The 26,165-nt window shown below is 51.5% G+C and overlaps 1 protein-coding gene across 1 annotated transcript in view; it reads right to left on the reverse strand.

Moving 5' to 3' along the window:
* Positions 1 to 745: 745 nt before the first annotated feature.
* The window catches only part of LOC147116810 (uncharacterized), a 44,305-nt gene continuing 18,885 nt past the window's right edge, over positions 746 to 26,165 (reverse strand). Inside the window, exons 9-16 of the mRNA XM_085987230.1 lie at positions 3,709 to 3,887; positions 3,454 to 3,551; positions 3,245 to 3,378; positions 2,971 to 3,160; positions 2,582 to 2,729; positions 2,356 to 2,428; positions 1,637 to 1,747; positions 746 to 1,564 (exon numbers count right to left, since the gene is read on the reverse strand). Coding sequence (XP_085843356.1) covers positions 1,413 to 1,564; positions 1,637 to 1,747; positions 2,356 to 2,428; positions 2,582 to 2,729; positions 2,971 to 3,160; positions 3,245 to 3,378; positions 3,454 to 3,551; positions 3,709 to 3,887 — 1,085 coding nt within the window. The 3' untranslated portion in view covers positions 746 to 1,412. The remainder of the gene's footprint in view (positions 1,565 to 1,636; positions 1,748 to 2,355; positions 2,429 to 2,581; positions 2,730 to 2,970; positions 3,161 to 3,244; positions 3,379 to 3,453; positions 3,552 to 3,708; positions 3,888 to 26,165) is intronic.

Genomic DNA, 26,165 nt, shown 5'->3' on the forward strand with positions numbered 1-26,165 from the left:
GACCTACCCTCAATCCCCGACTTCCTGTAGAGGTTGTCCCCACAATAAAGGCTCCTTCAGACACCAGTGATTCTGGGGAAAGCCTCTTGTGCAGGAGTTCCACTCCGCACTGTGGGCATCACACCCCACATTGAGTGGGGTGACTGGATTAGTGCTTCCTACAGTTCCAGATCAGTAAGGATAAGAAAGGCCACGACACCTCCACCCTCAATTGATGTGCTAATACTCCCCCTACTGCTTTATTGAATTGACTGGAGTTTTGATCGATACTGGAACTGGATTCCAGACGGATGCTGGAAGGCTGTTCAGAGCAGCTGCTGAAGACCAGGAGTGAGCTTCCCACTGCCGGTCTAGCGAGGCCCAAAACAACCCAACTAGTGGTTGAATAAAAGCAGGAAATAGGCAGGTCAGGCAGCCTCTGTGGAGAGAAACAGAGTTAATGTTTCAGGTCAATGACCTTTCATCAGAATGGGTAAAAGTTAGTGATGTAACAGAGTTTAAGCAAGTACAGGGGCAGGGAAAGGAGTGTGATAGACTTCAAGACAGCCAGGCTGGTGGAATGGGCAGACAGATGAAATTTAACACAAACGTGCAAAGTGAAACATTTGGTAGGAAGAACGAAGACAGGCAATATAAACTAAAGGGTACAATCCTAAAGTGGTTGCATGAACAGAGAGACCTGGGAGTATGTGTGCACAAATCATTGAAGGCGGCAGGGCAGGTTGACAAAGCAATTAAAAAAGCATATGGGATACTGGGCTTTACAAGTAGAGGCATGGAGTACAAAAATCAAGGAAATGAACTTTTAGAAAACACTGGTTTGGCCTCAACTGGAGTATTGTGTCCAATTCTGGGCAGCGCTCTTTGGGAATGATGTGACGGCCCTCGAGAGGGTGCATGGAAGAATGATTCCAGGGATGAGGAGGTCAGTTACATGGATGGCGAGAGAAGCTGGGGTTCTTAGAGCAGAGAAGGTTCAGAGAGCAGATTTGAGAGGTTTTCAAAAGCATGAGGCGTCGAGACAGTAGATAGAGGGGCACTGTCGCCATTGGCAGAACGGGCCAGAGCCAGAGGACACAGATTGAACGTTAGTTGTAAAAGATCCAAAGGAGACATGAGGAAAATCCTTTTTTTGTTTTTTTACTCGGAGTGGTTAATAACTGGAATGCACGGTCTGAAAGGTTGGTGGAGGCCGATTAAATCGTGGATTTCAAAAGGGAATTGGATAAGTTACTGAAAGAAATAAATTGCAGGGCTACAGGGAAAGGGCCGAGGAGTGGGACTAGCTGAAGTGCTCTTGCAAACAGCAGGCACGGGCTCAATGGTGACAGCACAGAAGGAGGCCATTCTCTGATTCTATGAACACAAGATCAGGGTTCATGTATAACAGGGTTTTATTGTCCAACAGACATCTACAGTTCCATGGAGCTGCACTCGGAGCCCACCCTGCGGCGATGGTCCATTTTCCACATGGCAACAGTCCCGACCAACAGGGCCACGGAGAGCAGAGCTACCCCAACCGCTGCTCCAGGAAGAACACGGGAGGGGGAATCAGCAGCAGCATCTGTGGGGAGAAGGGAGGGTTAGATAGGCACCAGTTACTCCATCACTAGACAGTAGCAGGGGCCTCCTTTACCTTTCTCTTCCTGGTGGATCCCAGCAGCCAATCTCTCATCTTCCAGGAAAATGATGGCTCCATCAGAGGTCACCAAGGACCCAACCCGGTCATCGGCGCTTCTTCGCCTCTCTGGGGGAGACAAGAGACAAGAGTTCAAGGTGGGCAATTCAATGTGCAGCTGTCTGAAGCGCTGAATCAGGTGTACAATCCGATGGCCCAATGCAAAAACCCTCGGGCAGTGAGTACCGGAGAGATTGGACTGTAGTTAAACACTGTTCCCTCACTGTCAGACTAAGATTCACTCCTGATTCTCAGAAGGAGCCGCATCAACCCGGCAAGGTTTGCAGTCGTTGACGGGTCCAATGGCCAGGCTGGACTCCTGGGGAAAGAGACCCGTTTTAAGCACGAGTTTGACGAGCGGTTACACTGGACAGACACACATTGCCCAGGTCTCCCCGCCCCCAGATATCGGTTCAGTTCCACCCTGGAACTCCTGGTGACAGCAGGATGCTGGATCAATGTTCAAGGCCAGAGGTGGATTCCATTCAGAACCAGTGCAAGATGTGCTCAGAGCCCCGGAGCCAGATTGCTATTCTGCTGTAGACTAACTGGGATAGAGTTGAGCGGGCAGATTGAGGACACTGCTCCTGTGCCCACTGTTGGGCCCAGTGTCCAGATGCCCCACACCCACCCTTCCCCATCAGGGTTCAGTTTCTAGTCAGATCCCAGCTACTTACTGGGGCTGCAGGGAGCCGTGCAGTTCTCTCGGGTGGAAGGGAAGCAAACTTCAGCACTGCAGTGGAAGTGAACCTGGAAAGAGAGACAGTGCGGTGTGGTCAGTGCCACAGCTCCCAGTCAGGAGATTCATGCTTCTACAGTCAAAGGGTCAACAGGGGCCTCCTCACTGTGAGCAAGACCCAGGGAACAAGTTCAACCAAGAGAGCAAGACTGAAGGAAACTCACCTCCCCGCTGAGAGCCCGGCCCGAAACTCGGTCCCAGAAAGCGAAAGTGCTGACTACAAACCGATTCTGGTGAGTTGGGAACGGCGAATGGGAAGCGGCGTCTACCGGGAGGAGGCGGGTTTTGTAATTGTCTCCAGTAAAGGGGCACCTGGAACAGAGAAAGAGCGGGTTATATGGAGAGGGCACCTGGAACTCCCAACTACAGAGTTACAGCGGCACATCAAAGCAAAGTCCCGAGATTAGACGAGATAAAGAAACCAGGTCATTCAAGTCATCAATCGTCAACCTGGAGCTGATTGGTTTGATTATTGGCCGTTCCTTCACCCAGTCCATGTCGCCCCCCTCCCCGATCACCAGCCTGCCCCAAGGTCCCTCACTCGCTGCCTTACCTGCCCACCAGGAGGTCCCATCGGAGCCCCGAATGCGGCTCGGGGGTGGGGGTCGCCCAGCAGTCATTGAGCACCAGCACAAGGGACGGATCGTTCCGGTTCAGGACTCGAACCTCCACAAACACGGGGTCCCGGAGCACACTCAGGATCGGGTAGTCACTGGCCACGTACCAGCTCCGGTAGCCACCATCTGGAAAGAGAAGACGATGAAGGACGGCCACTATTTGGAGAGAGAGCCTGAAGTTGGACACTAACCATCAGCAGCACTCGCTACCTCTCGCTATTCTCAGCTCCAGAACCAGGATCCCGGCCTCAGTGGCAGGCAGTGGCGGAGAAAGGCTGTAAACTCTGGGCTTCACCTGCAATTCAGACTCCTGGCTCCCCTTGTAACTGCACTGGACATGGAGCCTGCAAGAGAACGGACACGGCTGGAGAATTCAGCTCCTCACCTTCTCTACCCGCTCCATGTGCTCCCAGTCTCACCTGAAGGGGCTGTCCCGGGTCACCGATCCCAAAGCTCCATCCAAGATCTCAAACTGACCCAACACATCCGTTTCATAGACGGCGTTCACCCCGTCCAGCTACAAGAGACAGAAGACCATCATTACAGAGAAATTGAGCAAGTCTGCCATTGCCTTATCACATGTAGTGTCTTTAAGGGCCCCCATTGCCCTTTAGACCCCCTCTTTCCCACCCGACTGACAGCCATTGATGGGGCTCCCAGCCCACAATACCTACCCGCTGAGTAGTGCCACACTCAGTGACTGCGAACTGAAAGAGCACAGTGTCTGCAGAGGCCACGGTCGGACTGCACTCCGCTCCGTGTCCATCCTTCAGATGGACCGTTGTCAGGTTTACAGGAGGCAGCGTCAAATCCTTGGAGATGGCGATCAGGACCCGCCCATCCTTGGTGCACACTGCAGGAGAGAGTCAATGAAAGGCGGTTAGTTGCTGCACGGGGAATGGCAAGGGAACCGTTACCGGGAGGGGGAGAAACTCCGCCCAGCGCAGCACCAGCTTCTAGTTTCCTTCTCTCCCCGTCCACACCCCAATTCTCCATCTAATGGAGACGGGTCACCAACTCCATCCCTACTGGACTGGTTACACAAGACCGGCATCAAATCCACAGCCTGTCCGGTCAGTGCCAGCCAGGGACTGATCTTCACTCTGCCCTCCTATCCTGGGGCGCAATTCAACCATCAGAAGTCCCAAGTCGCATAGAGAAGGAAGGAGAGATCCTGGGTCAGGATCTCAATGATCAGACTTTCAAACTGTAGAACTGAACACACTTCCTAAACCCGCCAGCTCCCGGACTGGAGAGGTTGGAGACTCCAGCTGATGTTTCAGGACAGGAGGAGAGAGAGGATACTGTCCAGGGAATCCCCAGTGCAGTTGGATTGCGACTGGTCCTGGGAAGCCCTGGCCCAGAATATAGGCGAGCCGAGAATACACCCACCTGGCAGATTGTGGAGTGAATAGAAACACGACGGCACATCCCGGCTCCCGGCATCAAAGCAGCAGCCTCTCCGCACACACTCACTGCCTTCAATTCCCCCAAACCCGCAGTCTTGGCGGAATTTGGGAGACAGCCAACATTGATCGGCGGGGAGAAGGAGAGAGGGCGGCTGAGATGAACAGATTGTAAGAAAGAACAAGCCCAGAACCCGCAGCCCCTCCATTCTAACAAGCAAGGCTCCCAGGTAAGTGAGGCTGTAGAGCCGACTCCCCCTTTTTATCCCCTGTTTAACCGGCAGTAAATGAATGGTCTCATTGGCCCACGGGCTCCCCATGTGAACCCGCATTCCCACGGGGCACACGGAGATATTGGGGCCTTGTTTAAACTTATTTTTTTCTTTTTTTGTGTCGAACATATTTATTTAAATATGGTAGTACTAATCTTTTATTTAAATCTGGTAATACTTATTACAATACATCAACTTCATAATAAATCCATTACATTCAGTAACCACAATAAGGCTAATTTTAACAAAAAAGCAACTTTAAGATTAACAATACAAATAAAATAATACATTTTTTCAATATGGTAGTACTAATCTTTTATTTAAATCTGGTAATACTTATTACAATACATCAACTTCATAATAAATCCATTACATTCATTAACCACAGTAAGGCTAATTTTAACAAAAAATCAACTTTAAGATTAACAATACAAATAAAATAATACATTTTTTCAATATGGTAGTACTAATCTTTTATTTAAATCTGGTAATACTTATTACAATACATCAACTTCATAATAAATCCATTACATTCATTAACCACAATAAGGCTAATTTTAACAAAAAATCAACTTTAAGATTAACAATACAAATAAAATAATACATTTTTTCAATATGGTAGTACTTGTCACAACTCATCAATTACATAGTAAATCCATTACATTCATTAGCCGCAATAAAACAAAGCCTTAAAAACAGCTTTAGGACTAACAGTACAAATGCAGTGGTAAATTTTACAGACAAATCAACAATATTAACAGTACAGGTACCCATAGTGAAAAACAATTTTACGCCAGTCCTATTGGCAATGTAGTAACTCTTCATTTTTGCTTGGTATTACCTGCTGTCCTGTTTTAAAATTTTAATATTCATGTACAACATTACTTATGCAACTCATCAGTTACATAGTAAATCCATTACATTCATTGACCACAATAAAAAGGATAAAGCCTCGAAAACAGCTTAATGGTCAACAATATTGATACGCTTATCAATTACTCCATAAAAGACGATGAATCAGGAAGGTGATGAAAAGGCTTTTATTAACTAGAGAACAGAGCATGCCTCTCGTGGGTGGCTGGTTCCAAGAAGGAAGTGAGTCGGCGAAACCCCCACCTTTATACCTGGTCATGTGGGCGGAGTCAGCTGAGGCATGCCTTGGTACACAGTGCCACCCAGAGGTAACAATATACAATAACAGTGGTTTACCACAAATATAAATACAATAATACATTTTTACAGGTAAATCAATAATGTTTACAGTACAAACTGCCACTGTTTAATAAACCAAGAAAAGAAAGAACCCGTATTCGCCAGTCCTACTGGCATCGCTGAATCATTCAGTCATTCATTCCTCTGTTCGTTCGCTCAAGTGTAAATTCCATCGTGAATGTCTGCGTGCGTGCGTGTCATTTGTCTCCCTGCGTGCATGCGTGCGTTCGTTCATCTGTCCAGACAGGCCTCACGCTCACCCAATAGGATGCCGACCTCCATCCTGGGGAGCGAATTTGAAGGGGCTGCTCCTCGATTATTGGCTGCACTTCAGTCCCACGCTCCTGATCTTCGGTCACCCGGTGCGGAAGGGAGCGGGCAGGTCGGCGGACCTCCTCGTGGGACTGCTCCTGGGCGCCAAAGTGGCCATTAACTGGTCCAGGCAGCGGGCGGTCCAGGGGGTCATTCGGCCCGACTGCCTGCCTCCCTTCCGCGGCCACGTTCACCCCTGGCTGGCCCTGGAGATGGAGCACGCGGTGTCCGCCGGCACGCGCGAGGCCTTCCGAGACCGGTGGGCACCGCAGGCACTGGAGTGCTGCATCACCATAAGGAACAGTACTTTAATTTAATTTGTTCAATTTCCTTTTAACCTTTTTCAAAGTTACAGCACATGGTCATAGAACCATCGAATCATAGAATGGTTACAGCGGGGAAGGAGGCCACTCGGCCCGTCGAGCCCGTGCCGGCTCTCTGCAAGAGCACTTCAGCCAGTCCCACTCCCCCGCCCTTTCCCCGTAGCCCTGCACATTTCTTCCCTTCAGATACTTATCCAACTCCCTTTTGAAAGCTGTGATTGCATCTGCCTCCACCACCCTTTCAGGGAGAACATTCCAAATCCTAACCACTCGCTGTGTAAAAAAGTCTTTCTTACGTGGCCTTTGGTTCTTTTGCCAATTACCTTAAATCTGTGTCCTCCGGTTCTCCACCCTTCTGCCAATGGGAACAGTTTCTCTCTATCTACTCTGTCCACACCCCTCATGGATTTGAACACCTCTATCAAATATCCTCTCAATTCTCTCTGCTCCAAGGAGAACAACGCCAGCTTCTTCAGTCTTTCAACGTAACTGTACTCCAGACTGGGGAATGAGGTTGGTCAGGTGGAGCAAGTTTCAATAGGTGAACATTTAGGGAACAGTGATCATAATATCAGAAGATTTTGGTTAGCTATGAAAAAGGACAGGGAGCAATCTAGAGTAAAAATGTTTAACAGGGGGAAATGCAATTTCAGTGGGATGAGAATGGATCTGGCCCTCGTCAACTGGAATCAAAGATTGGCAGGCAAAACTGTAATAAAGAAAAGGCTGCCTTTAAAGAGGAAATAGTTCAGGTGCAGTTGAGGAACTTTCCAACGAGGGGGAAAGGCAGGGCAACTAAAGTCAGGGCTCGCTGGATGATGAAAGAGATAGAGAATATGATGAAGCAGAAAAAAGAGTGTGTATGACAGATGTCAAGTTGCAAATGCATCTGAGAATCTGGCTATATATTGAAAGGTCAGAGGAGAAGTGAAAAATCAAATAAGACGGGAAAAGAGAGGGTATGAGAATAGAATGGCAGCCAACATAAAAGGTAATCCAAAAGTCTTCTATAGGCATATAAGTAGTAAAAGGGTAGTAAGAGGAGTGATGGGACCAAAAAGGAGACCTATTCATGGAGGCAGAAGGTATGGCTGAGGTACTAAATGAATACTTTGCATCTGTCTTCACCAAGGAAGAGGATGCTGCCACAGGCATAGTAAAGGAGGAGGTAGTGGAGATAGTTGATAGGATAAAAATTAATAAAAAAGTGGTATTAGAAAGGCTGGCTGTATTTAAAGTAGATAAATCACCAGGAGTGGATGGGATGCATCCTAGGATGCTTCGGGAATTTAGGGAGGAAATCGCGGTGGTACTGGCCATAATCGTCAAATCCTCCTTAGATACGGTGGTGGTGCCAGAGGACTGGAGAACTGCAAATTTTATTCCCTTGTTCAAAAACGTGTGTAAAGATAAACCCAGCAACTACAGGCCATTCAGTTTGACCTCGGTAGTGGGGAAGCTTTTAGAAACGGTAATCAGGGACAAAATTAACAGTCACTTGGACAAGTGTGGTTTAATTAAGGAAAGCCAGCACGGATTTGTTAAAGGCAAATCGTGTTTAACTAACTTCACGAGTTCTTTGATGAGGCAACAGCGAGGATTGATGAGGGTAATACAGTTGACGTAGTGAACATGGATTTCAAAAAGGCGTTCGACAAAGTGCCACATAATAGGCTTGCCAGCAAAGTTGAAGCCCATGGTATAAAAGGGACAGTGGACATGGATACAGAATTGGCTGAGTGACAGGAAACAGAGGGTAGTGGTGAACGGTTATTTTTTGGACTGGAGGAAGGTATACAGTGGTGATCCTAAGGGGTCGGTTCTAGGACCACTGCTTTTCTTGATACATATTAATGACTTGGACGTGGGTGTACAGAGCACAATTTCAAAATATGCAGATGAGACTAAACTTGGAAGTATAGTGAACAGTGAGGAGGAGAGTGATAGAAGTCAGGAAGACATAGACAGGCAGGTGAAATGGGCGGACACGTGGCAGATGAAATTTAACGCAGAAAAGTGTGAAGTGATACATTTTGTTAGAAAGAATGAGGAGAGGACATATAAACTAACTGGTACAATCCTGAAGGGGGTGCAGGAACAGAGAGACCTGGGGGTATGTGTGCACAAATCGTTGAAGGTGGAAGGACAGGTTGAGAAAGCAGTTAAAAAGGCTTACGGGATTCTGGGCTTCATAAATAGAGGTGTAGAGTACAAAAGTGTGGAAATTGTAGTTGACTTTAAATTGGCAATTGCCAGTAATAAGAAGAGTCAGCTCCACAAGTGTCCCTCTTAAGGAGGCAGCACCAATAGAATTTAGACACCAAGGCCTAGAAATTCAGTATAGCCACGTTTGGGGCGCTACGGCATGGCGTTCGCTAACTTTTGCGCCCGGCGCAACTTAGCACCACCTTCGCCGATATTCAGTTGCATCGCCCCAAGAGGTTGCTGCTGCGCTAAAGCAGGCGATGCACGACTATCATTAGGCGCTAAGCCGGCGATCCAGGGCGCAAACACCGAGGGTGGGCGCAGCGCAGGTGCGGCGAGTTGCTCATCGAGGGCAGACAGTCAGGCGCCGGTCAGCACTTAAAGGGGGAGGGTGGAATTGCTTGGCTGCCACGCCCTGCACACTGCAGCCCTAAGGCAAGACCTGAACACTGCTTCTGGAACAGCTCCATGCCCAGGAGAATGGAGAAGGCCAGGGAGAGAGTGCAGCGCTTCGGCGAGGGTGACCTGAGGCTGCTGGTTGGTGCAGTGGACCGCAGGTGCCATATCCTCTTCCCTGAGGGTGGCAGGAGGCCGCTGCCCTCCGAATATTGGAAAGCATGGAGGGATGTGGCAAACAAGGTCATGTCCAACAGCGTGGTTGGCAGGACACCAACCCAGTGCCGGAAAAAATTCAACGTCCTCACGCGGGTTGTCAGGGTGAGTACCCTTTCCAGTATTCTCCTCATCCCTGCATGTGCACCTCACTTTATGGCCAAACGAGTCTGAAAGCTCTAATGGCCAGCCCTCATCCAGCAGCTATGGGACTGTCATGAAAAGCACTTGCACATTCAGGACTTTAGACACTGTCAGGGCTATTCGACCATGGGAGGCAGTGCGGGCAATATCAGGGCTTGACACTGCACTTAGAGGCGGTCCTTTCTCTTGCAGTCCAAGCTGGCGCATAACAGAAGACAGCAGCGACAGACCGGGGGAGGCCGTCCTGACCTGAAACAGCTGAGCGACCTCGAGCAGAGAGTGGAGCAGATCATGGCAGGCCGACTGAGTGGCCCCGTCGCCACTGGAGATGCTGACCCTGTTCTGGGCACCAATGGTAAGGTCATCACCTTTTTGACCTCTCCCTTTCCACTTGCGCCTCACACCAGCATCCTTTGCCACTATCGAACCAATGCAGTGCACAGCAGCTCTCATGCCTCCCTCGCTGCCGCCCTGTCCTCACTCTAAAGCAACTCTTGTGCCTCCCTGCTTTCAGATGGTGACTCGCCAGGTGAGCAGGCGGCCCCTCAAGCTGACACTGTGTCCGAGTCAGACATAGAGGAGGAGGAAGAGGTGATTGGGCAAAAGATCCATCTGTGTGGAGTTTGCACATTCTCCCCGTGTTTGCGTGGGTTTCCTCCGGGTGCTCCGGTTTCCTCCCACAGTCCAAAGATGTGCGGGTTAGGTTGATTGGCTATGATAAATTGACCCTTATTGTTAGGGGGATTAAATACGTGGGGTTACAAGGATAGGGTGGGATATGTGTTGGTGTAGGGGTTACGGGGATCGGGTGGGATATGTGTCGGTGTAGGGGTTACGGGGATCGGGTGGGATATGTGTCGGTGCAGGCTCGATGGGCCGAAATGGCCTCTATCTGCATTGTGGGTTTTCTGTGATTCTGTGATTCTGTGAAAAGCATGGCAGATGCAGTATAATGTGGATAAATGCGAGGTTATCCACTTTGGTGGCAAAAACAGGAAGGCAGATTATTATCTGAACGGCAATAGATTGGGAGAAGGGGAAGTGCAACGAGACCTGGGTGCCCCTGTGCACCAGTCGCTGGAGGTAAGCATGCAGGTGCAGCAGGCGGTTAAGAAGGCAAATGGTATGTTGCCCTTCATAGCGAGAGGGTTCGAGTACAGGAACAAGGATGTCTTGCTGCAGTTGTACAGGGCCTTGGTGAGACCACACCTTGAGTATTGTGTGCAGTTTTGGTCGCCTTATCTGAGGGAGGATGTTCTTGCCATGGAGGGAGTGCAGTGAATATTCACCAGACTGATACCTGGGATGGCAGGAATGACATATGAGGAGAGATTGGGTCGATTGGGCTTATACTCGCTGGAGTTTAGAAGAATGAGAGGGGATCTCATTGAAACTTATAGAATTATGACAGGACTAGACAGACTAGATGCAGGAAGGATGTTCCCGATGGCCGGGGAGTCCAGAACCAGGGGTCTCAGTCTAAGGATAAGGGGTAAGCCATTTAGGACAGAGATGAGGAGGAATTTCGTCACCCAGAGAGTGGTGAACCTGTGGAATTCTCTACCAGAGAAGGCAGTGGAGGCCAATTCATTAAATATATTCAAGAAGGATTTAGATATATTTCTTAAGGCTAAAGGGATCAAGGGATATGGGGAGAAGGAAGGGACAGGGTACTGAATTTGGATGATTAGCCATGATCTCATTGAATGGCGGAGAAGGCTCGAGGGGCCGAATGGCCTACTCCTGCTCCTATCTTCTATGTTTCTATGACTGTCTGCGAGGGGCGCTGCTGTAGATGAGGCTGCAGTACCGGCGACTGTCGGCGAGGGGGCGCTGCTGAAGATCAGGCTGCAGTACCGGCGACTGTCTGCGAGGGGGGCGCTGCTGTAGATGAGGCTGCGGTACCGGCGACTATCTTTTTTTTTATTCATTGATGGGATGTGGGCGTTGTTGTGTCGGTACCTTTCTACCTAGACACAATTTAGGACTCAGAGATTCAAACATGAAGTGCTTTATTGGAAGGAAAGGAAGTTCTGGAAAGTTCCAAACAAAGAGAGCTAAACTTAACAGAGAACACCCAACCATTTATCTCCTGTGACAGCGGCACCACAGGTGGGAGGAGAACACAAAATACATAACATTTCCTCCCCTCTTAAATGGAAGGTCCACATTATTCCTCAACAGGTAAGTTACTTTCATTGCACTCAACGAACCTAGGGTAGAGGTAGACTGCCTCAACCCCTGACTTTACCCTGGGGTTTATTCTGCCCCAGTCTTGTGGGTAAGTCACTAAGCCTACAGATCCAAGCGTCTTGGAGGCCGCCGCTCTCTGACAGGATACCGGCGGTCATCGCTGGCTTCCACAGCAGTAGGCATTGACACAGGCCTGGATGGAGAAGGTGCCTGTGTCAGTCGAAAGTCAGGAGTTTGCACAGGTGGAACAGTCTCATTGACTTCCTGTGTTGGAGAAGAGCACTGTGGCAAAGGATGCTGGTTTGCGGTATCATCTGGAAACAGTTCAGGCCAAACAGCCGTTGGAGCCTCTGTGGCTGTCTCTGCTCCTACCAACAGTTGATCTGTGTGTCTTCTCCAGACGACGTCCTCAGCAGTCTCAACCGTGTAAGACACAGGGCCTGTCTACACGATCACTGTAGCAGGAACCCATTTCGGTGCAGTGTTGTAGTTTCGAGCTAGGACGTGCTCTCCCGGATGAAACCGTCTCTCCTTGGCTCTTTTCTCTCTCTTTTCAACTTGAGCTTGTTGTTGACGATGGACAACCTGCTCTGCCCTTGGAGGTTTGAGTAAGTCAAAACTTGTCCGCAACTGCCTCTTCATCATGAGCGAAGCGGGGGAAGTTTTGGTTGTGGCATGCGGCTCGTTCCTGTAGGACAACAGGAAGCTGTTCAGACGTTGGTGGATTGTGTCCTGACCTTGCGATGCCTTCAAGGCGTGCTTCAAAGTTTGCATGAACCTTTCTGCCTGGCCGTTAGTAGAGGGATGATAGGGCGCAGACCTGATGTGTTGGACACCATTCACATGCAGGAAGGTTGCAAACTCCTGTGATACAAATTGTGGACCGTTGTCACTTACGAGTTGTTCCAGTGAGCCATAACGGCTGAACATCTCACCAAGTTTCTCAATTGTTTTCTCTGCCATGGTAGACCTCATTACAGCGACCTCCGGCCACTTGCTACGAGCATCTACAACCACCATAAACATCTTCTCTTCGAAAGGACCGGCGAAGTCCACATGTACTCGCTGCCACACTTCTGCAGGCCAATCCCAGGGGTGTAGGGTTGCCAGCTGTGGAACATTCTGGACCCTTTGACATGGGGAACATGTTTTGGCTTTCTCCTCAATATTCCCATTGAAACCTGGCCACCAGAAGTAGCTTCTTGCCATTTCCTTCATCCGAACCATCCCACTGTGGCCTGTATGAAGTTGTTGCAGTATAGATTCCCTCAGAGGTGGCGGAATGATGACACGGCGTCCCCAAAGAAGACAACCTGCCTGGATGGAGAGCTCATTTCTTTTTGAAACGTAAGGTTTCAAACTAGGAGAATCTCCTATAGCTCTCCCTCGAATGACATCGTCCATTACCTCAGACAGGACTGGATCGTTGCGGGTGTACCTTCGCACCTGAACTGCAGTGACAGGTGCTCCCTCCACTTGTCTAAAGTAGAAGATGTCTATCTGACGAGGCTCTGGGGGAGTAACAGGCAAGGGTAGCCTCGAGAGACCGCCTGCGTTGCCGTGCAAGTCTGATTTGCGATATTTGATGTCGTATGTGTGTCCTGACAACAGTAAAGCCCACCTTTGCATCCTGCTTGCAGCGAGAGATGGAATTCCGGTGTGGGGCCCGAAGATTGAAGGCAATGGACGGTGGTCTGTCAGGAGTGTGAACCTTCTCCCAAACAGGTACTGATGAAATTTTCGAATTCCAAAAACGATTCCCAAGGCCTCGCGCTCGATCTGCGCATAGTTACTCTCGGCCTTGTTCAAGGTGCGTGATGCAGAGGCGATAGATTTCTCTTCACCCAAAGGCATGATGTGGGATTTGACTGCTCCCACACCATCTGGTGATGCATCACATGCTAGCTGCATGGGTAGCTTTGGGTCGAAGTGTGTCAGGACCTCCGATTTCAGCAATGCTTTCTTTGCTTGGGCGAAAGCTTCGTTGCACAGTTCAGTCCATTTCCATGTTTTGCCTTGACATAGCAACTGATGTAACGGCTTCAGCAATGTTGCTAAGTCTGGAATAAACTTCCCATAGTAGTTAAGTAGCCCCAGAAATGAACGTAACTGGCTCGCATTCTGGGGTGCTGGGGCCTCCACGATCGCCTTGACCTTTGACGGCGCCTTATGCAGGCCAGTAGCGTCAATCACATGCCCCAGGTACTCAACTGAAGACTGAAAGAATTCACATTTGTCTTTACGAACTCTGAGTCCGTACTCTTTCAGTCGTTGTAGTGTCGCATCCAAGTTCAGAAGATGATCCTCCTCATTTGTCCCAGTGACAAGGATGTCGTCCAGGTAGCACTGGACTCCTGGCAGTCCACTCAAAATCTGATCCATTGCCCTTTGGAATAGAGCAGGGGCCGACGTAATTCCAAACGGAAGACGGCAGTACCTGTATAGCCCTTTGTGTGTCACAATTGTCAGCAGCTCCTATGATTTGTCATCGACATGCATTTGTAGATAAGCCTGGCATAAGTCTATTTTGCTGAACTTTGGCCCTCCGGCCAGGCCCGTAAAAAGATCGTCAATGAGGGGAAGAGGGTACTGTTCCGCAAACAGCACCGGGTTAATAGTCACTTTAAAATCCCCGCAGATTCGAACAGATCCACCCTTTTTCAGGACAGGAACAATGGGTGTGGCCCATTTGCTCATGCTCACAGGCTCCAGGTCTCCATTCTCGACTAAGGCCTCCAAGTTAGCCTCAACTTTTGGCCTAATTGCATAGGGTACAGGTCGGGCTTTGTGAAACTTCGGCTTGCTGTCAGGTTTAAAGTCCAGCCTCACGCTGATCTTTTTCATGCTCCCAAGTTCCCCATTGAAGAGTTCTGCATGTTTGTTTAACACTGCAGTCAGACCTGACTCCCCTTTTGACATCATGCGGACTGCAGGCCAGTCCAGCGTGATTTTCTCTAGCCACGCACATCCCAGTAGCGATGGGTAATTTCCCTTTACCACATGTAGTGGCAGATTTGCAGTCTGTCCGTTCAATTTAACTGTCACCTCAATGACGCCTCTCATGGCCACAGGTTCGCCGGTATACGTCTTTAGCACAATGTTTGTCGGCTGAAGGGTAAGATGCTTTAGCATTTTGTTGTAGACAGTTTCTGAAACAAGGGACACAGCCGCGCCTGTGTCCACCTCCATCCGCACTGATTGTCCCTCCACCAGTGGTGACACTGATATACCTATCAATTCCTCCAATAAAAGGCGAAGAGTTACGAAGGTGACTAAAGGTTTTTATTGACTAAATAACAGAGCCCACTCTCGTGGGTGATCCGATCCAAGCAGGAGGAATACCAGCCAGTCGCTCACCTTTATACCTGGCCTGGTGGGTGGAGCCAAGGCGGAGTCGGCAGTGGTCATCCCAGGTATAGCAGTGTGGCAAGAGGCGACCTCGTACCGTGATACAATAGTGGTCAGTGATACAGTTATAACGAACAGTGGTGAACAGTGCTAACTACTAACAGTGATACGATAGTGAACGTGGTTTACCACATTCACCCCTTGTTTAGAATTAAGTCCGGCGGGGTGAAGTGTACTACCAATTCTGGTAGGTCAGTCTGTCCGGAGGCTTCGTGAGCCTCTCCGATCGCCGCAGCGGTGGTGTTGCCTTATCCGGTGCTGGTGCCTTATCCGGTGTTGATGCTGGTGTTTGCGTGGTCGGCGAGGGCTCGTGGGGTTCCGGCATGCCGTCTACCTGGACTGAGGTTGGGGGGGGTGGTGGCGGTGTTTCCGGATCGGCTGAGGGTGCGAGGTCTCGTAGGGAGACAGTGTCCTCCCGCCCATCTGGGTACGCCACGTAGGCGTACTGGGGGTTGGCGTGCAGGAGGTTCACCCTCTCGACCAGGGGGTCCGTTTTATGGGTCCTCACGTGTTTCCGCAGCCAGACCGGCCCCGGGGCGGTCAGCCAGGTTGGTAGAGTGGTTCCCGTAGTCGACTTCCTGGGGAAAACGAACATTCGTTCATGGGGGGTGGTGTTAGTGGCCGTGCAAAGTAATGACCGGATGGAGTGCAGCGCTGTCGGGAGGACTTCTTGCCAGCGGGAGGTTGGGAGGCCCTTAGACTTTAAGGCTAAGAGGACAGCCTTCCATACCGTCGCGTTCTCTCTTTCCACCTGACCGTTACCTCTGGGGTTGTAGCTGGTGGTCCTGCTTGCTGCAATACCTCTCTCTAGGAGGAATTGCCGGAGTTCCTCGCTCATGAAGGAGGAGCCCCGGTCGCTGTGTATATAGTTCGGGAACCCGAACAAGGCGAAGAGGGCATTCAGGCACTTAATGACCGTGCTACTGGTCATGTCGGGGCAGGGGAAGGCAAAGGGGAAACGGGAGTACTCATCAACGATGTTGAGGAAGTACACATTACGGTCAGAGGACGGGAGGGGCCCCTTAAAGTCGATGCTCAGGCGCTCGAAGGGGCGGGTGGCCTTGATCAGGCTTGCTCGGTCCGGCCTATAGAAGTGCGGTTTGCACTCCGCACAGGTCTGGCAGTTCCTGGTCATGGTCCTGACCTCCTCGATGGAGTAGGTCAGGTTGCGGGCCTTAATGAAATGGTAGAGTCTGGTGACTCCGGGGTGGCAGAGCTGGTCGTGGAGGGTCTGAAGCCTATCGATATGCGCGCTGGCGCATGTCATTCATGAAAGGGCATCAGGGGATTCGTTCAGCTTGCCTGGCCGGTACAAGATCTCATAATCGTAGGTGGAGAGCTCGATTCTCCATCTCAAAATCTTGTCATTCTTGATTTTGCCCTTCAGCTTGTTATTAAACATGAAAGCCACCGAACGCTGGTCGGTGAGGAGGGTAAATCGTTTGCCTGCCAGGTAGTGCCTCCAGCGCCGTACTGCCTCCACGATCGCCTGGGCCTCTTTCTCGACCGACGAATGTCGGATCTCGGGGCCCTGTAGGGTCCTTGAGAAGAAGGCCACTGGCCTCCCCTCCTGGTTTAGGGTGGCGGCTAAGGCGAAGTCGGATGCGTCGCTCTCCACCTGAAAGGGGATGGACTCGTCCACTGCGTGCATCGTGGCCTTGGCTATGTCTCCCTTAATGAGGGAGAAGGCCGCGCACGCCTCCTCCATGAGGGGGAAGGAAGTGGCTTTCAGGAGGGGTCTGGCTTTGTCCGCGTAATTGGGTACCCATTGGGCATAGTAGGCGAAAAGCCCCAGCGTTCTCCTAAGTGCTTTAGGGCAGTGGGGGAGGGGTAGCTCCATGAGGGGGCGCATTCTTTCTGGGTCGGGGCCGATGATTCCGTTCTCCACTACGCAGCCGAAGATGGCAAGGCGCGTGGTGTTAAACACGCATTTCTCCTTATTGTAGGTGAGGTTCAGCCGTTGGGCCGTACGGAGGAATTTCTCCAGATTCGCATCATGTTCCTGCCGGTCGCGGCCGCAGATAGTGATGTTATCTAGGTAGGGGAATGTAGCCTGCAGTTCGTTCTGGTCAACCATCTGGTCCATCTCCCTTTGGAAGACCGAGACCCCATTAGTGACACCGAAGGGGACCCTAAGGAAGTGGTATAGGCGCCCATTCGCCTCGAAGGCGGTATACTGGCGGTCCTCAGGGTGGATAGGGAGTTGGTGGTAGGCCGACTTCAAGTCGATGGTCGAGAATACTTTATACTGTGCAATCTGATTGACCATGTCAGATATGCGGGGGAGGGGGTATGCGTCCAGCTGGGTATATCTGTTTATGGTCTGGCTGTAGTCGATGACCAGGCGGTTTTTATCGCCGGTCTTTACGACTACGACCTGGGCACGCCAGGGGCTGCTGCTCCCCTCGATAATGCCCTCTTTCAGGAGGCGCCGCACCTCAGAGCTAATGAAGGCTCTGTCCCCGGCGCTATACCGCCTGCTCTTGGTAGCGACGGGTTTGCAGTCAGGGGTAAGGTTAGCAAACAGAGAGGGTGGCGGGACCTTGAGGGTGGAGAGGCTGCAGGTGTTACGCGGTGGGCGGTTTAACGTTTGCTGGTTGTTGACTGTGAGTGGGGGGAGGGGTCCACCGTATGCTAGGGTTACGCTTTGGAGGTGGGATTGGAAGTCCAGCCCTAGTAGGACGGCAGCGCAGAGATGGGGGAGGACGAGGAGTTTAAAGTTTTTATACTCCGTGCCCTTAACCGACAGGGTCACGACACAGTAGCCGCTGATGTCCGTGGCGTGGGACCTCGATGCCATCGAGATTCGGCTGCGCGTTGGTAGGACAGAGAGGGAGTAGTGGCTCACCGTGTCTGGGTGGATGAAGCTCTCCGTGCTTCCGCTGTCGAACAGGCAGGTCGTGGCGTGGCCGTTCACTTTGATGTCCATCATTGACTTGGACAGATGGTGCGGGCTGGCTTGGTCCAGGGTGACGGAAGCTAGTGTGTAGCTGAGCGAGTCGTTGTCATCTGCGGGCGAGGTGGTCGGGCGTGGTGAGTAAAATGGCGTCTCCCACGAGGTAGGGCCCCATGAGGCACTATTGGGGTCGGTTGCCTTAATCAAAGATGGCCGCCCCCATGACTCATGTGTGGGGATGCTGGCCTCAGTTGCCCTGAACAAAGATGGCCGCCCCCATGACTCATGTGTGGGGATGCTGGCCTCAGTTGCCCTAAACGAAGATGGCCGCCCCCATAGTTCGCATGCGGCACTGCTGGCCTCTGAGGATCCGCTCCTGCAGGCCTTGGAGAAGTGGCCTTTCTTCAGGCAGGTTTTGCATATGGAGTTCTTCGCTGGGCAGCGCGACCTCGGGTGCTTCTCCTGGCCACAAAAAAAACAGCCGGCGGCCCGATCGCGGATGCCCGATGTCGGGGCCGGTGCCGGGGGTGGCGGGGCCGGTCGGGTCCGGGACGCCGACGCAGAGGTAGGTCCCGGGGGCGGCGCTGGGAAGGGTGCTGTGGTAGGGGTCGGGCCCGAGTCCCAGGGTCGCGAGCAGTACCTGGTGAATGCTTCCTGATCTTGGTGGGCCACTTCCAGGGAGATAGCGAGGGCTTCAGCTTTTTGCATGCTGAGGTCTTTAGCTTCCAGCAGTCTTTGCCGTGAGTACTCGGACTGTAGGCCTTTCAGGAATGCGTCGTGGATATTATCTTCAGTATTTTCGGCTGCCGACACCGATTTAAAGTCACAGTTCCTGGCGAGTGCATATAGTGCCTGTGAGAATTCGGCTACTGATTCTCCTGGCTGTTGCAGCCGTGATCTTAGGAGGTGCCTAGCGTACATGTAGTTTACCGGGGTCCGGTACTTCTGTTTCAGCAGGTTGATGGCGGTCTCGTAGGTAGTCATGTCCTCGATGAGAGTGTATACTCTCGGGCTCAGTTGTGCCTGCAGGACACTTAGTTTGGATGCCTGAGGGACGCTGGATTCTCTCAGGTATGATTCGAAGCAGACCAGCCAGTGTTTAAAGTCTGCGGCTGAGTTTGCTGCTCGTGGGTTCAGGTCCAGGTACGGCGGTCTGAGGGCTCGCAGCCAAGCTGGCTGGTGTGGCTGTGCTCCTGGGAGCTGCACTGGTGGCTCGTCCGCCGGTTGTGACTCGTTGTCGGACATCATTAAATTTAGTCAATAAAATTGATATACCTATCAATTCCTCCAATAAAAGGCGAAGAGTTACGAAGGTGACTAAAGGTTTTTATTGACTAAATAACAGAGCCCACTCTCGTGGGTGATCCGATCGAAGCAGGAGGAATACCAGCCAGTCGCTCACCTTTATACCTGGCCTGGTGGGTGGAGCCAAGGCGGAGTCGGCAGTGGTCATCCCAGGTATAGCAGTGTGGCAAGAGGCGACCTCGTACCGTGATACAATAGTGGTCAGTGATACAGTTATAACGAACAGTGGTGAACAGTGCTAACTACTAACAGTGATACGATAGTGAACGTGGTTTACCACAGGCACCCAGTAGCCATTTGAATCACCTGCAACCATCAGTATGTGCACCTCTTCCTCCTCAGAGGTGTCGCTCCCCTCTGTTTTGCTTGTTCCATCATACTGCACTGAATGAACACTCTTTTTCCTCTCTTGTACAAATACAGACATTTTGCTTCCATGCTTCCCAGCTCTGTCTGTTCTTTTTTTACCTCTACAGGCGCGTTCAATATGACCCTTTTTGCCACAATTTTGGCATTCCAGGTCCGTACACCAGCAGTCATTAGCGTGATGGCCCATTTTCCCACAACGGCAACATGTGCCGTTCCGCACACCTTTAGGCTCAGACGACACCTTGTGAACTCTCCCTGTTGAACTCGACTGGTGAGCCTCCTTTTCTGCCATCTCCATGGAGACACTAACTTCAATGGCCTTTTCAAGAGTAAGGTTGTCCTCAGTAAGAAGGCGCTTCTGTGTGGCTGCATTTTGCAGACCACACACGAGTCTGTCTCTAATGGTGTCCTTCAGCACCTCCTTGAACTCGCAGTGTTCTGATAACCTTTTTAAAGCAGCAATAAATATCGTCACTGATTCCCCCTCCTCTTGATTCCGTTTGTGAAATCTAAATCTCTCAGCAATAACCAGAGGTTTTGGTGAAAAATGTGCTCCAAGAATTTCCACTAGTTGCTTATATGTTTTAGTTCCTGGCTTATCTGGCTGCACGAGGCTGCGAAGTAAATTGAATGTCTTCGGCCCGATTACTCTCAAAAAGGTAGGCACGACCTTTTCATTTGCCACCGCATTCGCCAATACAAAATAGTCAAAACGTTCCGTATATGCGCTCCATTGCTCCACATTTTCATCAAAATCACCGATGTTTCCTAATATAGTAGCCATCTCACGTTTCAAATTAAAATTTCTGTTTACTCGCTGCACCCGTAACGTACACAGATTCATCCGCTCCTTGTTGCCACTTGTTGTGTCGGTACCTTTCTACCTAGACACAATTTAGGACTCAGAGCTCAGAGATTCAAACATGAAGTGCTTTATTGGAAGGAAAGGAAGTTCTGGAAAGTTCCGAACAAAGAGAGCTAAACTTAACAGAGAACACCCAACCATTTATCTCCTGTGACAGCGCCACCACAGGTGGGAGGAGAACACAAAGCACATAACAGGCGTCGCTGGCTGGCTTGGCCTGCATTTAGTGCCCATCCCTAATTGCCCTTAAGAAGATGGTGGTGAGCCACCTTCTTGAACCGCTGCAGTCCATATGGTGTAGGTACACCCACAATGCTGTTAGGAAGGGAGTTCCAGGATTTTGGCCCAGTGACAGTGAAGGAACGGCGATACAGGTCCAAGTCAGGATGGTGTGTGGCTTGGAGGGGAACTTGTAGGTGGTGATGTTCCCATGCGTCTGCTGCCCTTGTCCTTCTAAGTGGTAGAGGTCGCGGGTTTGGAAGGTGCTGTTGAAGGAGCTTTGGCGAGTTGCTGCAGTGCATCTTGTAGATGGTACACACTGCAGCCACAGTGCGCCGGTGGTGGAGGGAGTGAATGTTGAAGGTGGATGGAGTGCCAATCAAGCAGGCTGCTTTATCCTGAATGGTGTCGAGCTTCTTGAGTGTTGTTGGAGCTGCACTCATCCAGGCAAGTGGAGAGTATTCCATCGCACTCCTGACTTGTGCCTTGTAGATGGTGGAAAGGCTTTGGGGAGTCAGGAGGTGAGACATTCGCCGCAGATTTCCCAGCCTCTGGCCTGCTCTTGTAGCCACAGTATTTATATGGCTGGTCCAGTTCAGTTTCTGATCAATGGTAACCCCCAGGATGTTGATAGTGGGGGATTCAGCGATGGTAATGCCATTGAATGTCAAGGGGAGATGGTTAAAGTCTCGCTTGTTGGAGATGGTCATTGCCTGGCACTTGTGTGATGCGAATGTTACTTGCCACTTGTCAGCCCAAGTCTGAATGTTGTTCAGGTCTTGCTGCATATGGACACGGACTGCGTCAGTATCTGACGAGTCTCGAATGGTGCTGCACAGTGTGCAATCATCAGCGAACATCCCCACTTCTGACCTTATGATGGTGTCGAAGTCTCGACTCCCGAGTAAGACTCTTAAACACAAAGTATCGTTAAAGACAGGCTTTATTTGCTTGCAAGGGAAGAGTTGTGTAGACAAGGGCTACATCAGACCTCTTCAAAGTAATACAGGAGTTGTAGTATATTTATACAGTACAGAAGCAAAACAGGCTTTCTATGCCACATGACATAGTATTGAATCATAACTGATTACAAAGGCACAGACCTTGCGAATTATTGAAACAACGTATTCCGGGCTGCGTTAGAATAACGAACGGAAATACCTTGGGATAAGATTAACTAATCCTTTATTATGGGATCTCTCTGTTCCCTCTGTTCTCTCACTGTACCAACTGGGCCTGTGGGCCGATGTTTACCTTATCATGTCCTTGGCTGTTTGTTTGGTAAATGAGGCTCCTTGTTAAGCTTATCACAAACAAGGAGTACGTATATAGCATTCCTAAATTATCTCGTTCCCTTGAAACATGATTAGTGAATCATGCTGTTGGCCATTTTAAAGTTTAAATGGATTTCATTCTATGCCCAGGAAGCCATTTTATGTCTAAATGAGAAACTGTACTTCCACATTGGAGGGAAGGTCATTGATGAAACAGCTGAAGATGGTTGGGCCTAGGACACTGCCCTGAGCAACTCCTGCAGTGATGTCATGTGATTGGGATGAATGACCTCCAACAACCACAGCCAACTTCCTTTGTGCTAGGTATGATTCCAACCAATGGAGAGTTTTCCCCTTGATTCCCATTGACTTCAGTTTTGCTAGAGCTCCTTGATGCCACACTCGATCAAATGCTGCCTTGATGTCAAGGGCAGTCACTGTCACCTCACCTCTTGAGTTCAGCTCTTTTGTCCATGTTTGGACCAAGGCTGTAATGAGGTCAGGAGCTGAGTGGCCCTGGCGGAACCCAAACTGGGCGTCAGTAAGCAGGTTATTGCTGAGTATGTGCCACTTGATAGCACTGTCGACGACACCTTCCATCACTTTGCTGATGATTGAGAGTAGACTGATGGGACGGTAATTGGCCAGGTTGGATTTGTCCTGCTTTTTGTAAACAGGACATACTTGGGCAATTTTCCACATTGCCGGGTAGCTGCCAGTGTTGTAGCTGTACTGGAACAGCTTGGCTAGGGGCGCAGCTAGTTCTGAAGCACAAGTCTTCAGTACTATTGCCGGAATGTTGTCAGGGCCCATAGCCTTTGCAGTATCCAGTGTCTTCAGCTGTTTCTTGACATCACGTGGAGTGAATTGAATGGGCTGAAAACCGCCATCTGTGATGCTGGGGACCTCAGGAGGAGGCCGAGATGGATCATCCACTCGGCAATTCTGGCTGAAGGTAGTTGCAAATGCTTCAGCCTTGTCTTTTGCACTCACATGCTGGGCTCCACCATCAATGAGGATGGGGATATTTTTGGAGCCGCCTCCTCCTGTTAACTGCGAGGGGCGCTGCTGTAGATGAAGCTGCAGTACCGACGACTATCTGCCAGGGGTGCTGCTGTAGATGAGGCTGCGGTACCGGCGACTGTCTGCGAGGAGCGCCGCTGCAGATGAGGTTGCAGTACCGGCGACTGTCTGTGAGGGGCGCTGCTGTAGATGTGGCTGCGGTACCGGTGACTGCCTGCGAGGGGCGCTGCTGTAGATGAGGATGCGGTACCGGCGTCTGTCTGCGAGGGGCGCTGCTGTAGATGAGGCTGCAGTACCGGCTACTGTATGCGAGGGGCGCTGCTGTAGATGAGGCTGCAGTACCGGCTACTGTCTGCGAGGGGCGCTGCTGTAGATGAGGTTGCGGTACCGGCGACTGCCTGCGAGGGGCGCTGCTGTAGAAGAAGCTGCAGTACCGGCGACTGTCTGCGAGGGGCGCTGCTGTAGATGAGGCTGCGGTACCGGCGACTGTCTGCGAGGGGCGCTGCTGTAGATGAGGCTGCGGTACCGGCGACTGTCTGCGAGGGGCGCTGCTGTAGATGAGGCTGCGGTATCGGCGACTGTCTGCGAGGGGCGCTGCTGTCGATGAGGCTGCGGTACCGGCGACTGTCTGCGAGGGGCGCTGCCGTAGATGAGGCTGCAGTACCGGCGACTGTCTGCGAGGGGCGCTGCTGTAGATGAGGCTGCGGTACCGGTGACTGTCTGCGAGGGGCGCTGCCGTAGATGAGGCTGCTGTACCGGCGACTGTCTGCGAGGGGCGCTGCCGTAGATGAGGCTGCGGCACCGGCGACTGTCTGCGAGGGGCGCTGCTGTAGATGAGGCTGCGGTACCGGCGACTGTCTGCGAGGGAAGCTGCCGTAGAAGAGGCTGCAGTACCGGCGACTGTCTGCGAGGGGCGCTGCTGTAGTTGAGGCTGCGGCACCGGCGACTGTCTGCGAGGGGCGCTGCTGTAGGTGAGGCTGCGGTACCGGTGACTGTCTGCGAGGGGCGCTGCTGCAGATGAGGCTGCGGTACCGGCTACTGTCTGCGAGGGGCGCTGCTGTAGATGAGGCTGCGGCACCGGCGACTGTCTGCGAGGGGCGCTGCTGTAGATGAGGCTGCGGTACCGGCGACTGTCTGCGAGGGAAGCTGCTGCAGAAGAGGCTGCAGTACCGGCGACTGTCTGCGAGGGGCGCTGCTGTAGTTGAGGCTGCAGTACCGGTGACTGTCTACGAGGGGCGCTGCTGTAGATGAGGCTGCGGTACCGGTGCCTGTCTGCGAGGGGCGCTGCTGTAGATGAGGCTGCGGTACCAGTGACTGTCTGCGAGGGGCGCTGCTGTAGATGAGGCTGCGGTACCGGTGACTGTCTGCGAGGGGCGCTGCTGTAGATGAGGTTGCGGTACCGGCGACTGTCTGCGAGGGGCGCTGCTGTAGATGAGGCTGCAGTACCAGTGACTGTCTGCGAGGGGCGCTGCTGTAGATGAGGCTGCGGTACCGGCGACTGTCTGCGAGGGGCGCTGCTGTAGATGAGGCTGCGGTACCGGTGACTGTCTGCGAGGGGCGCTGCTGTAGATGAGGCTGCGGTACCGGCGACTGTCTGCGAGGGGCGCTGCTGTAGATGCGGCTGCGGTACCGGCGACTGTCTGCGAGGGGCGCTGCTGTAGATGAGGCTGCGGTACCGGCGACTGTCTGCGAGGGGCGCTGCTGTAGATGAGGCTGCGGTACCGGCGACTGTCTGCGAGGGGCGCTGCTGTAGATGAGGCTGCAGTACCGGTGACTGTCTGCGAGGGGCGCTGCTGTAGAAGAGGCTGCGGTACTGGTTTATTTCTGATAGCAAAATACTGCGGATGCTGGAAATCCGAAATAACAACAGAAACTGGTGGAAAAACTCAGCAGGCCAGGCATCATCCATAGAGAGAGAAACAGAGTCAACGTTTCAGATCAAAACCCTTCGACAGGACTCAGAAAAAACACAGGAAATGAAACAGATTAAAAGGCCAGTTTGGAGGCTGGGAAATTGGGATAAAGAACAAAAGAGAAGTGAAGAGACATTAAGAGATATTCAAAACCAGACGAGATGGTGATGGGACCAGTAAAGAGACAAAAGACGGCTCTAGATTAAGACATGTCGGAAGCACTGGTGTGGAAGGTGGCATTGTCGGAGCAGATGCGGCGGAGACGGAGAAACTGGGAGAATGGAATAGAGTCCTTACAGGAGGCGGGGTGGGTGGAAGTGTAGTCCAGGTAGCTGTGGGAGTCAATGGGCTTATAGTGAATGTTGGTCAGTAACCTATCCCCAGAGATGGAGACGGAGATGTCGAGGAAGGGAAGGGAAGAGTCAGAGATGGACCATGTGAAGGTGAGGGAAGGGTGGAAATTGGGGACAAAGTGAATGAAATTGTCTAGTTCAGGGCGAGAGCAGGAAACGGCACCAATACAGTCATCAATGTACCGGAAAAAGAGGTGAGGGAGGGGACCCGAGTAGGACTGGAACAAAGAGTGTTCCACATATCCCAGGAAAAGGCAGGCATAGCTAGGACCCATGCTGGTACCCATGGCAACACCTTTGATTTGGAGGAAATGAGTGGAGTCAAAGGAGAAGTTGTTCAATGTGAGAACAAGTTCAGCCAGGCAGAGGAAGGTGGTGGTGGATGGGGACTGGTTGGGCCTCTGTTCAAGGAAGAAGCGGAGCGCCCTCAGGCCATCCTGGTGGGGGATGGAGGTGTAGAGGGATTGTACGTCCATGGTGAAAAGGAAGCGGTTGGGGCCAGGAAAGTGGAAACTGTTAAAGTGGCGGAGGGTGTCAGAAGAGTCGCGGATGTAGTTGGGAAGAGACTGGACAAGGGGAGAAAAGATAGAGTCGAGATAGGAAGAGATAAGTTCCGTGGGGCAAAAACAGGCTGAAACGATGGGTCTACCGGGGCAGTCCTGTTTGTGGATCTTGGGAAGGAGGTAGAAGCGGGTTGTGTGGGGTTGGGGAACTATGAGGTTGGTGGCCACGGGGGGAAGATCTGAGGGAGTGCTGCACTGTCGGAGGATCTGTACTGAGGGAGTGCTGCACTGTCGGCAGGTCAGTACTGAGGGAGCGCTGCACTG

Source organism: Somniosus microcephalus, chromosome 5, assembly GCF_052327205.1.
Source record: "Somniosus microcephalus isolate GS21.2 chromosome 5, FLI_Smic_1.0, whole genome shotgun sequence".
Classification (NCBI taxonomy): domain Eukaryota; kingdom Metazoa; phylum Chordata; class Chondrichthyes; order Squaliformes; family Somniosidae; genus Somniosus; species Somniosus microcephalus.